General features: G+C 42.9%; 1 protein-coding gene across 2 annotated transcripts in view; it reads right to left on the bottom strand.

Moving 5' to 3' along the window:
* Positions 1 to 40: 40 nt before the first annotated feature.
* CCDC85C (coiled-coil domain containing 85C) overlaps positions 41 to 13509 on the bottom strand; it is a 109572-nt gene continuing 96103 nt past the window's right edge. For both annotated transcript variants that reach the window (XM_063399340.1, XM_063399341.1), the window contains 3 exons: positions 12039 to 12134; positions 5383 to 5481; positions 41 to 3771 (listed from right to left, as the gene is read on the bottom strand). In XM_063399340.1, coding sequence (XP_063255410.1) covers positions 3682 to 3771; positions 5383 to 5481; positions 12039 to 12134 — 285 coding nt within the window. In that variant the 3' untranslated portion in view covers positions 41 to 3681. The remainder of the gene's footprint in view (positions 3772 to 5382; positions 5482 to 12038; positions 12135 to 13509) is intronic.

Here is a 13509-nt window from a genome sequence, read left to right on the forward strand (position 1 = left end):
GGATACTTACTCCAAGGTATTTCAGCAGCGGTCTCCCAAATCTTACTCATCAGTTTATTTAAAAAGAATGTATTTTATTTTATTCAGCTAGAAGTATACACTATCACAATCAATCTCTTACTTCATTTTTACTAAAATATTTCAAATGAATGTTTTACACACATTATCAAAAAAACCTGTACTATTACCTTCCTTCCCCAAAAAAGCCAGAGTGGTTCAATAATAGGTAAAAACGCGTGCTAAGGTCTAAAGAATTTTGCTATATACACAACAGCAGGTGCTAACTTTTCCAGTTCTTTGTAAATCATATACAGAAAATATAGCAGGGCTGTAAGATCACAGGTTTAACAGAAATCAAACTTTAAACTGATTTCTAAAGCAGCACAAATAGACTTTCCCCACATTATGAAAAATATACAATTTTATCACTTTACAGTCATGCACTTTGAAAAAGATCAGTAGTACTCTTCCCCCCCAGTTTCTAGAAAGATAAAAGGTCACTTTAACACTGATTTCATTTAATATCTAATATTTGGATAAAAATGTGCCATTCTCAAACAAGGTTGTGCTCAGCAGTCTTATCAAGGTGCAAAGAGCCAACTGAAGCTGGTTACACTGCAGCATTTCAGGAACTGTTAGGGAGATGCTGCTTACTCCAGTCACTCCAACAAAAGTCAAGGATGTGATTTTACTTTCCTTAAGCAAGCAAAGTCCATTTGTAAACAGTGGATGCTTTCTTTGCCAGAGGATTGCAGAACCCAGGGCTTCAATCTTGAGGAAATTATCTTGGGCTATTGCCCCAAATATGTGAATTTAATGGCCACTATTTCAGGGATGCTCCTCTCCAACTTAATGTACAAAGCTCCTAAGGTAGTTTTCACTGAATACTGAGCGCATAGGTAAGTGAATTTAAATATGCATATAAAATATCTGTTTAGACAGCTGAAACTTCAGCACCCAAGTCATCCTGTAAAGTCATTGAGCATCATTTTACCCCAGGAAGACAATTTATAGCTCAAATGGAGCTAAGTATGAAGACTGGCAAGCCTAAAAACCCCTAAACAGTAACACCCCAAGGTACAGCACTGTCATGTTCTTCTGCAAAATCAGTGATGCACATCTTACACTGAAGACTATAAATAAAATCTTAAAAGGGCAGTACCCTACGAGTATGAAGTTTGTTCAGCTGAGCTGCTGGCTACCCTATAAACTGGCTCTTCAGGATTTGCAGGGCTAATTGACCTCAGTTGCAGCAGTGTTTCCCTTGTAGGTGAGATCTGCAGGTGGAACAAAACAAGCTTTGCTTGAAGTCATTGAATGGATTTTGAGAGAGATTTGAGAGCAGGGAATATTTGAGTAGGAATTACATAGTGGCGAGAGTAGGAATCTGATGAGTACAGCTCTTGTCTTGTTGAGAGGACCTGTTAATAGCCACATATACCCCTTAAATAACAAGCATGTCATAAACACAGTTAACTCTCTCCAAGTGCTGGCAACATTTTTGTTGCTTTAGTTAAAATTCACTGACATAAATCAACCTTGTTCCAAATATACTTGAACTCTGCTTAATGCAGCAATCAGATGCCACCAAAGTTAAAATGGGCTTTCAAGCAGATAAAGTAACCCTCAGTTTGACATTGTATGTTAAGGAATAATGATGCTCTGCTTTACATCACCTTTTCTGGTACAGAAATCTCAAATGTATAAATTGTACAGGAGGAAGACAAGTAATCACCAATGGTGACTAGAAACTGGAGGTCAAAATAAAAAGCTAAGAGGAGGAAGTCCAGAATCCTCTAAAGATGTTTAAAGAAGACAGTCAGACTCTAGAATGGATTTTTCCAGACTCCATGGGATGTAAATACTGTTAGACAGAGCTATGTAGCTCAGTGTTCACTGACTGAGCAGTAGTAAGAAATAATCTACTGGTGGGTGTGTGAGTGAGAATATGCACTTGTGTTTTTGGGGTGGTTTTTGGTTGGTTATTTTTAAATAACCTACTCAACTGTTATATTTCTATTTCTGCAATGAATAATGAAGTGGTCCTTACTGGTTATTGTGTATTTTGGCTGTATTCTTTCTTTATTTTTTTACTGGTTACAGGTTTCTGCTCTGACACTGCAAATTCTTCAGCCAGGCAGCTATAGTTTATTGTACACCACAGGACCAGTTACCTTTCATAAGTTGCCACATGGGTTCCTTGGTATTGTATTGGTGCTCCATGTAATACAGTGCCACAAATTAAGAACTCAACTGGTACAACAAATTAATTTAGAGGAAGAACCTGTCCAGCTAATACAGCTGTCTGTAGCTGTGACTGATTCTTGTAGAGAACAAAAAGAAAGTAATGGTGTTTGAGGTCATTACATCCTCCAAATAATCACTAAAATTGATGCAACTTTTGAAGAGGAGGCTTTGATCTTTTCACATGCCTGTCTTTAAAATTGTTTTACACCAATGAGTTCTAATAACGAAGCCCCGCTTCCTTGGACTATTGGGGAAGAACATCTAATGAAATACAGGGACAGCTGCTGTGACAACTTGGAAAAGGAGGGAGTCAAATTCTTACAACTACACAGGCAGCTACTCCACAATAGCAAAATGTAAGTCCCATTATTTTATATACAACCATTTGAAGAAGGAAAACCCCACTTGTTTTGGTTCATTAACAAAAATAAAGCTTGAATGGCAGGAAGTAGTCTCACCTGACAGCCCGTGTTTATGGAGTTTTTATTCAGCTCTGCAAGGTTATTGTTTGGTTACCTTACACAGGAACCAGTATAGGTGAGGGATCCAGCAAGAACATTAAAAAAACCCACCCAAATCTTCCTTACGTGAAAGATGAGCTGCTTTTGAAGATCCTGTGAAAGCCATAAGCACTGTCAGGACAGCAGTTTCTGCTGAATTATTTCATAGTGAAAGCTTTACAAGAAAAGTGTTGCCATTTTCTAGGGAATACTGTTGTGTGGCTAAGTGACTTCATTCACATTACAACTGCAGAAATATTGTCATTTGATCATGAAAAATTGTTCATTAACCCCTGATACAGAGTCTTAAGCTTTTATGTACGCTTGTGTGATGAGTACCACCATACAATGTAGGGCAGTACATGTGTTTTTAGCTTGCCACTCAGTATTTTACACAGAGCCTTGTGAAAACAGCTGAATGTCATTCTTCAAAATAAGGACCTCCAAAAAAAGTGTTAGCAGCTCATGAAGTTGGCAGGCAGTAAGCCAATGAATTTGAATTGCATTTTCCTTGCCTGCCTGGAGCCACTAACCTGGCTATGAATCGCTGACAAGCGGGTGGACAGGAGCAATACAAACGGTGACTTCTCCGCAGGTTAAGGGTTCTTCTTGTTCCTCTTAGAAATTCTCTTGAGTTAGTTATTTCTACAAACAGACCATTACAACAAAGCAGGTTTGAACTACAATAAAAATGATGCAAGTCTGGCATTATTGGATGGTAACCCGGTGAACAGTAGTTCCAGAGCACCACAGCCTGGAAATCAGGCCTTTAGCTGCCATATTTACACTATTGTTACAAAAAAAAAAAAAAAAAGAAGAAAAAAGGAAACCCTGAAAAATCTCAACCCCAACTCCTAAAGAACAGGCAGCTAGAAACACTGAGCTCTGCTTCTTTAGTCTTCACAGAATCCATCACTTCCAGTTGCCTGTGTTCCTACAAGGGACCCTTGAACTGGTTTCCTGACAGATGTTGCCTGATGGAGGGTTTGGAGCTCGCAGCATCACCCAGCTTTCGCCAGACAACCTGCAAGAAAAAAATAAAGGGTTTGGGGAGAGAAAGACAGGATTTAAAAAAAAAAAAAAAGTCCAGACAACAAAACCACTGAGGAATGGCAATATTTTTTTTTTAATTGCAGTCTGAAAGCAAAGCCAGCTCTTTCCTAGAGCTGGACTGCAGTTCTCAGCAGGGACACTGGATGGCATCTTTACATCGGTTTCCAAGGGGAAAAAAACATTGATGCATTTTTCTAATTAGTCCCTCTTGAAATTAGAACCATTTTTGCCTGGGGTAATAGTATAAAACAAATACACTAGATTCAGAACATAAGTTCAATGGTAGGTCAACCCTGCCATGCTTACAGAAAAGATGCTACCATGAACAGAAAAGATAATGAAAAAGATAATGATTAAAACTATATATATATGGCTTTCTAAAAACATACATTTTATCACTCTAGGGCCACTATTTAAATAAAAAATAAACTGCAAAAAAGCTTTATAGCTGCCTTGAATCTACATGAAATGAATATTTAAAGAGAAAACAGCTGATGAATGACAAACAGACATGAGTCAATTTGGGGGGGGATGAAGTTACAGTATTTTACCTTTCCCCAACCATAGCTACAAGAAACTGGGAAATTAAGCAGACAAAATATCCTAAAAAGCAAGCCTTCATTTATTATTGTCTTGGCTTCGCTTATAGAGATCCAGCAACCAAAGTGAAGTGCCTCAGCCCTTGCCAAGGATGCTCACAGGGATTTAGCTCGGCAAGCTGTGTTTGTGTTCACCCCCTGTTTTTAGGTTAAGGTGGGTTTCAGAATTTGAACAGGCCCCTCTCAACTGCTGGAAGGCACTAAATGATGCCACCCGGGCCAACCTCTTATCTGGACTTCAAAAAAAGAAGGCTCATAAACCTCCTCCCTGCTCTGGGCAATTGAACAGCACCATCCCCAACTGCAGGTGACAGGCAGCTCAGGCTGCATTCCAGCAGGAATCTCAAACTCTGCTCAAAGCCCGAGCACAGCCAAGGTGCTTTGAGGCTGGAGGCAGTGCCATGACAGCAGACACCGCAGAGCAGAGGTTGGTACGAGCCCTCACCAGACAGGATGTGGCCAGCTCCGTTAACTGTGGCTGCCCAAAACGTCGGCAGTGTTAATAGCACCCCACATATCATGATGCTGTTCAATGACTCCAGACAAGATTCTCCCTCTGACATTACCACGTGGTTTAGGCTCAAATCCGTTTCAGCTGTACAGCTTGAAGCACGGCAAGCAATTGTTGCTTAGCCCAAACCAAGTCCTTAAGGGCACAGGTAGAGACAATTGCTAACAGGACTCTCCTAGTCAGGGAGAGCCCCTTGCACATCTCTGGACAGCTAGACAAGCTACTCCACAGCCAGGAAGGCAGCAAAGTGGGGACTATGTACTGAGCAAAGTGGGGACTTTCTACTGAGCAAAGGCTGCTCTGTGCAGTGAACAAGGCACTCAGGTCACCCAAACAGTGGTCAGCAGAGCCTCCACTCTTCCCTTGTGCCTATGGACCTCACAATCCTCACATGCAGCAGATCCCTGTTCCTCCATACTTCTAAAAAAAGACCACAAAAGGAACCCCAAAAGTTGCTGGGAGGAGTTCTTACATTGCACATTTCGCGAACGATTGCCTTCTCCTTTTCGCTTAGGTCTTCTTCATAGTTGTCTTGCATTTGCCTGTCCAAATTTTCATGGACCTCAAGGACCTACAAAAAAACAATATTACAAAACCATTATAAAACAAATAATTATTTGTGTCCCTAAGAACATCATTAACATGTATTTAAATTAGCAGGATTCACAAAGACTCAAGACAAGCAAAGACAAGCATGACATCAAGCTGGGCCCCTCTGTCCTTCCTGTTCCCCAGCCATGTCCTGCCTCTGTCTCAGCACCTGCATGTGTGGGTGTGGCTGCTGCCACAGTCCTGGGGACCACTGCCAGCAGGTTTGTGTCCACAAGTGCATCTCTTCCTGAGGAGCTGCTGGTAGTCCCCCCTGCTGTCCCTCACAGTGTGCTGCCCACACCCCAAACCTCTAGAGCAGCTCAAGCGGGAGCCAGCCCTGGCCTGCCACATCCCACTGTCCTGGCCACCCCCACAGAGCTCCTTCAGGGGAACAGTGCCCATCTGTGGCCAGCTGGTCCTTTGATCACAGCAAGGAGACTGCCTGGGGCTAAAGGCAGCCTTCATTTCCAGCTGGAAACACGACCCCTCTGTCGTGCCCTCATGCATTCCAACAGTTCCTCCATCCCACACGGTGGGCACAGCACAGCACAGGAGCATCCAGGCTTTACTGTTGCCTCTGTGCTGATTTACACACCTCACCCAGGGCTTCACCACTGATGAGCCACGGGGTCAGCTCCGTGTGCAGGGTCAGAGATCCTGCAGCCACCCAACATCATCAGAACAGCACGTGGTCTCATTCACCACAACACATCCACACACACGAGGGTGTACCACAGGTGTATGAATAAACATTCCTATACATCCCAGGGAGGTACAGAGCCAGATGCCGTGCTAGGATGGCTTTCAGCCTTTGCTGAGGTATGTACAGCACCAACTGCTCCATGAAATGGGAATCTTCCCACTAGGGAAGATTATCCCCAGGTCTGCTTCAGCACAGCAATCCTGCTGCACTCGAAATGAGTTACAAACAAAAATAGGTCATTCTCCTAGGGCCTAGAGCCTACTTGGGACCAGATAGGAATTACCCACATCCATTCTAAAAAGAGAGGAAGGGCAGGAGGGATGCAAAAAGCATGTATGTGCTGACAAAGAGAGCATCTATTTTCTGCTAAAGAGGAGGGAATTAATTATTGATCCAGCTGGACTTGCACATTGAACTTGCTTGTCTGGAGTCTGTGTGCTTCCGATGCTGGCTGCAAAGCCAGCAGCCTGCAGGACCACATCCTGGCACGGAGCACCTGGGCTGCCTGCCTGGAGCTGGACATGGGCTGTGTCCACAGGGCAAGTGTCAAGGAAACCATGGGGGGATTCATTAAAGATCACATTAGCCCAGCCTCTGCTTTCAACAGCCATCCATCTTGCAGGCACAAGAGTCTCAGTGGACTGAAATAAATTGTTTTTCTACAACTTGTGCTTAAACTAAACGCATATTCCTTAGTCCAGGAGGTGTGAAAAGGTGGCACAGCATATTTCTTTCAGTGGAAATGTTTTTTAATAGTGTTAACCAGGCAGCTGGAGCTGGAGCTGAAAGATGATCAGATGGAAGTTTATGTTTGTATTTAATTTCTGAATCTCATTTACTCTGGAAATCATCCTGCTTCCCAGGCTCAACCCATGTCTGGCTAGGCACTTTGTAAAGATGTGTTAGCATCTTGGGTATGGGAAAATGGGATTCACAGCAATAATGTGCAACAGCCTATCCAGGGAAGGCATGTTGGAAGAAAATACTCTCTGAAGAGTGAAATAACCTCCTGAAGAAAGATAGGAAGGCCTTTTCTTAGTGCTGACCCAGCCCCAGCTATTCTCAGTTCCTGCCAGATGCCTCCTCAGCTGTTTAGAAGGACCGGGTTAATGTTCCTCCAGTTACACCACTGGGGAATACGGACATGCCTTCACATCAACTATCTATGGATCAGATAAAGTTCAAGGACTGTGTGGGTCCAAGAAACTGGGGAATGTCCTTCTGTGATTCCTGCCACCTCTCAACCCAGCAGCCTAAAGAAAACAGACAAATGTACCCCAGGCTCAAAGTGGCTCGTGCCATCTTCTCCTTTTTTGCTTTTCATCAAGCTGCACTGACAGCACTTGGTCCTTTGTTGCACAGCAGCCCTTTGTGATCTCCCTGGGTAAAATGCCAGCCAGTGAGAGCAGCTTGCTCTACTCAGCCATGGGGCTATTCCACATGTAGGGGCATGAAGCTGGACTGGGAAATGCTGCTCTTCTGAAAAGGGATATCACTTCCCAAAACAACTTTCACCTTGCTCTCAGTAGGCATGCTGGCTTGTCTGGCTTTTTCCCTACTGATACATAAACTGAGGAACACCTCAAGTGTTCTTTGAGACCACACTGATGTCTGTGAGCAAGACAGTGTCACCTCAAAGTCACCCACACCACCATATCCCTTCTGACTTGCTGTACTGACCCCATATGGCCAAACATATTTTCAAAACAAACATTCAATCAAAAAAACACCACTAAAGAGCCTGAATGACAGTAGTAAAGCTTTGGAAGGGAAGCTGGAAGTTGAGATATTCATTTCTGCAACACAAAGCACGCTGGGATTGAGGGATACTTTCCAAATTGTGCAAACCTCACTAATTTTGTTGCTTCAAAGTCAGCTGGACATAGCACTGGAAAACATCCTGCTTCAGCAAGGGAACAGTCCATATGCCCTGCTAGGATTTTTCCCTAGTTTTGGAAAGCCAAATCCTGTCTTATCCACAGTTAATGGGAGTGATGATCACCTGCTTGATATCTCTGTGTGCATGGAAGAGGTCCAGGCTGCTGCTGTGGGGGCAGCTGGGTTATAGGCTAAATGTTGTTCTTTTACATTTGTCTCCTCATCACCTCCCCATGTCTTTAGCAGGTTTGCTCAGTTCCTAAGAAAAGTGCTTTGATGTTCAGTGAGATACTGAGCTGTAGCATATGTACCTCTTATTCTTGTTAGCAAAAACAGCTGTTAGCAGCGCCAACCTGTCATCTTCCTCCTTATTTAGTAGGTGCAAACAAACAAAACTATTTCAGAAGGAAAAAATAAAGAAAATCCTAAACACACTCAAGGAAGAACTTATGCTAAATTGCAGCCAGCACTTCAGTCACACAGATAAAATTTAACTGTCTGAAAATCCCAAGGAAAAAAAAGAAAGCCTGGGGGATATTGCATATGTGGGTGCAGAGAGGGGCAGTGCAGAAGCCCTGCAGATCCATGTGGAGTGGACAGTCCCTCAGTGACTTTTGCTTGGACACAGAGCCACATCCTTGCAGCCTCATCACTTGTGGACAAACTTGCATGCAAGTGCTCCACCAGACAAGTGGAGCCAACTGCACAGAATCATGGAATAACAGAATGGTTTGGCATGGATGCCATTCATTAGAGCAGGTTGCTCAGTGCCCCATCCAGCCTGCCCTTGAACACTTCCAGGGATGGAGCATCCACAGCTTCTCTGGGCAACCTGTTCTAGTGCCTCACCACCCTCACAGGAAAGAATTCCTTCCCAATATCTGATCTAAACCTGGCCTCTTCCAGTTTAAAATCACTGCCTCTTGTCCTGTCACTACGTGACATAAAACTCCCTCTCCCTCTCTTTTATGAGCCCCCTTTACAGGACTGGAAGGTGCTATAAGGTGCCTCTGGAGCCTTCTCTTTTCCAGGCTGAACAACCCCAGCATCCTCAGCCTTTCCTCATAGGAGAGGTGCTCCATTCCTTGATCATCTTCATTCCTTTCCATCTCTCCTTGCCTTTTCTTGCAGTAAGGAGCTGGCCTGCTGAGCCATAAGGACTTCCTTTTTCAACCAAGAAGGGCTTTTTCCAGTGTCTGTTGTGGTATAGCCAAAGCACAAAGTCTCATTTGCAAGCTGCTCTCTTCTCAAGAGAGAGTCACGATCTGTACCACAGGAGGTGAGGCTCTAAGGTAGCAGCTGCATCCAGCTTCCCACGTGCAGGGGCTGGCACTGGAAAAGCAACCCAGTTCTGCAGGGTGCAAATAAGACCTACTCCATGTGCTACAGTGATGTGGCCAAAAAAGGTCTGCAGCTGGAGACCAACAGCTGCTAACTATTTCACTTGCCACAAGGGGAGGAGAGATGGAGACCATGACCAGTTTCCTCAGTCTTTCAGTTTCCAGATGATCCTTGGAAATGGGCCACAGGATGGAAAAACAGATACCTCATCCCTCCGTGCCACACTGACCTACAGGAGAATTTCCTCCTCACTTCAAATGTGAGAATATTTTTAACCTCAAGTGAGTGAGCAGAACACATCACGTGAGATCATTTATGTCCCATGAGATGTGACTGCTATGTCACCTTCTTCCTGATTCAAGCCATAGCAGTTTCTGGAGACAGACAAATTCACCTCACCAGCCAAACTATGAAATCGCAAAGGAGAATTTCATCTGAATTTCTTCTAGCCCTTCCTAGGAATCCAAAAAGCTCTGAAGAAGAGGGATTACTAATATGTGCAAACAACCAGTCATCCAACTTCCTTTCAATTCCTTTAAAAGAAAAATTGCACCAGACTTTTCAAACCTAATTTCCAGTTTCCAAGAATCTTCCTCATTAATTTTCAATCCTTTTCATAAGCTTATCAGACCATATCTTAAAACCATTTATGTTTCTTGCCCTTAGTGAGAAATTCAGTTCTGCAATTCCTAAAGCAAATAGGAAACTAATTACTCCCCAGAATATGATCATAATCAATTTATAAGTATTTGATCTTGTAATTTAAAAACACTACCAGCACTGCTTAATACTATCCCTCACCATCACCTCACCAAATGCAATGAAGAGCAGGAGCAGAAAGGTATGAACTCCACAGTTTGGGAAGAAAAAACCAACAGAAGTAGTCTGGACTATACCAGGGCTTGGATGATTAAATGCAATCAAAGCCAAATCAGTACAAAGTGACAGAAAACAAAGGTTCACATGAGTTTGCAATATTCTGCAAGGCAACAGTTTAGCAGATCCATCTGTATATATGTGTGTATATATATATATACACACACACACGGGAGAAATGTCACCCACATGCACATTGCAGCATAGTACAGGATGGAGCATTCTGATAGCACAGAGCCATTCACAACAAGCAAAGAAGAAACTTGTTGGAAAACACAGGACAAATACATGGCAGCAAGTAAACTGCCACTTGTGTGGCCAGCTCCCTTGGGAACAAGCCAAAACTGTACTAAAGGTATTTCTTAATCCCTGACCATGCTGGACATCCTTTTCTTAATAAGTTATACAATCAATCAATAGGAGTTATAAAATCTGGACATATAAAGTCCCAAGAAAGCTGAAAAAAAATCAAGATTTTCAATTTGAAGTATCATTTATAATTTAAATTTAAATTAGATCCAAATCAAATCAAACTTGTCTTGCCTTTAATAACTACTTGAGAAATAGTAGCATTCAATATCCTCCTGGGATCTGGCAACTGCCCAGTGGAACCAATATCCTTGCCAGCCACACTACTGCTTCTCCTGACATTTATTGGTTTTACCACCACCACATCTGTCCTGGAGCCAAGAGACCCTGGACAGGCATGATATACCAAGACAGAAACACTAAACATTAGAAAATTTAGGGAATTTTTAAATCATAACCATGAGCAACATCTGTGTCATTTATTTATCTGTCAGATGTGGAAAGGTACAAAACAAAGAGCTGTCTCCAAGACATCCAAGCTAGTGATGCCACTGCTGGACCTTTTTTCCAGCTATGACCATAGGGGTCTGAGCTCCAGAGCAGCCATCCAGGAATCCCCCTTTAAGTTGTTCTCATCTTTTTAACCCTGTACAAAATTCTTCAGCTTCAGCAAACCCAAATCTATAAATCATTATATTTCAACCAAAGACTAATTTAGTTGAGAGACTTTCCAGTCATCCCTTTGGCACCAAGTTAAAGGATTTGTGCTTCTGTGTCTCTTAGATAGTCAGAAGTATTTTGCTTAACTAGTTACATATGTAGCACTGGGCAATTATACTTTTTCTGCTAATGGATAGTCACTAAAACCTGAAAGCTGCAGTGAAATCACAAGCAAATGTGCTTGTTTTCTCCTTTAGCTTACCTACCAGTCTCCCATGGTTCCATGGTCAATAGTCCTGACTTCAATCCCTACTGATGATGCACATCCTACATGGGTAGGATGCTGCTGCTTGTTGTATGTCTCATAAAATAAAGTCTTTCTTTTTTGAAGGCTGCTGCAGGATTTTCAATAACAAAATACATGAGGAAATGCAGTTTTTATGTCCCTTTTTAAAAGGGCATCTCAGTCACCACTGTCACCCCAGCGACCCAGTTTACATAGGGCTGATGAACACAAAGGGTAACCAACACCTTCAGCATCAGCAGCTTTTACTGGAGGTTTCCAACCCCCAAAAAATAGCTGTGCATAATCTTTCTTAGCTCTGTAGCTATTTTAAGCAATGCTTATTCATCATGACACAGGTGCTGGTTACCTATATCCCACCTGCACATTAACTGTCTGTGTTCAGTAATTTCCACAAGAAGAGCCAATGCCCAGCTCTGCCACTCAGGTGCAACACAGGGCACCTCAGAGCCCCACACAGCCTTACCTTCATAGCATGCACCACCGCCTCTGGCTTCTGGCTCACAGGGACATACCCCGCTGCAGGAGAAGATGCAAGATCAGATGTCATGCGAGCTGGTCCCTGTGGAAATCAGGTAAGATATGTGTTAACTCCCCTTTGGGTGATTTAAGCAAGGACGAAGAAAATATCCAGAAGATTTGACCACTAGCTTGTCTCAAATTCAACCCCCTTAGCCACGTTTCAAAGACAGAAGACACCACTACGCCTTCCTCACAAGTCACTTGATTTGACACCATTTAAGTACCAGCACTCAGTCTAGATGTTCAGGCAAGAGATCACCACGGTGGAAATCTAAATTGATTCAAGAAACATTTTTTGTTCATTTAGGATAGCTTTCTACAAGGACAAGATCAAACAGTACTCATCCTTCTAGACACAGGAGCAATGCAAACAAGATGATTTTGCAGCATAAAACGGTCATTTCTAAGAAGCTGTGTTCAGGAAAGAAACAGTTGGCATAACTTCATTGCTTCTCTGGCAGCGTTTTCACATAGACATCAAGTACTGATCTTCAGCTACAGAGAAAATTGTGAAAGCAACCTTAAAACAAGCAGATGTCCAAACCTAATGTTGGCTGGGTTTGTTTCCAAAATGCTGGCCAGTCCTCTTGCATGAAGGATTCCATTGGGAAAGATGCCGAAATGACATTTTACAAAAGATTTCTACTGTCCAACCAGCCTTGTAAGCATTTTTCATAGGGCTTTCCTTTTTCTACAGGCATCCAGCTTGAATTATGAGGGACACAATATCTTTATTCAGTGAGATGCACCCTGCCTGTCCCTAATATTTTTGCATCGCTTTGTAACTCCAGGAGAAATCAACAATGAAATCATTGACCAAACTTGTATTTAGTCTTCACATCCTTTAGGAAACACAAAGAATTATTATACTTGGGGGCCTCTGAAAGCAAATTAGGATGGCAGAGCGGCATGTAGCACCATCACAGGAATGCTTTCACACACAACACACGAGGCACTCCATTCACGTCCTCTCCGCGTTTGAAAACACAGCATGTTTTATGCTTTTTCTCATCACTTTGCCTTCCATGCCAGGGCCAGCAAGTTAGTTGTGCCAGAAGAATCACAGAATAATAGAAACACAGAATGGTTTGGGTTGGATGGGACCCTAAAGATCCTCTGGTTCCAACCTCCTGCCATGGCCAGGGGACCTTTCACTAAATCAGGTTGCTTAAAGCCCCGCACAGCCTGGCCTTGAACACTTCCAGGGATGGAGCATCCACATCTTCTCTGGGCAACCTGTGCCAGTGCCTCATCACTTTCACAGTAAAGGAGAGCCAATGGAGGGGCACTTTCTCAGCCCTCATTCTTCCAAATGTGTTAAGTTGTATGGGCCTTTTCACTCATAAAAGCATTCACATGCATGTATTAAAGGAAAAGAGGGCCTAATCCATTAGGCTACAGACAAAAAGGCATGG

Source organism: Prinia subflava, chromosome 5 (genome assembly GCF_021018805.1).
Source record: "Prinia subflava isolate CZ2003 ecotype Zambia chromosome 5, Cam_Psub_1.2, whole genome shotgun sequence".
Taxonomy (NCBI): domain Eukaryota; kingdom Metazoa; phylum Chordata; class Aves; order Passeriformes; family Cisticolidae; genus Prinia; species Prinia subflava.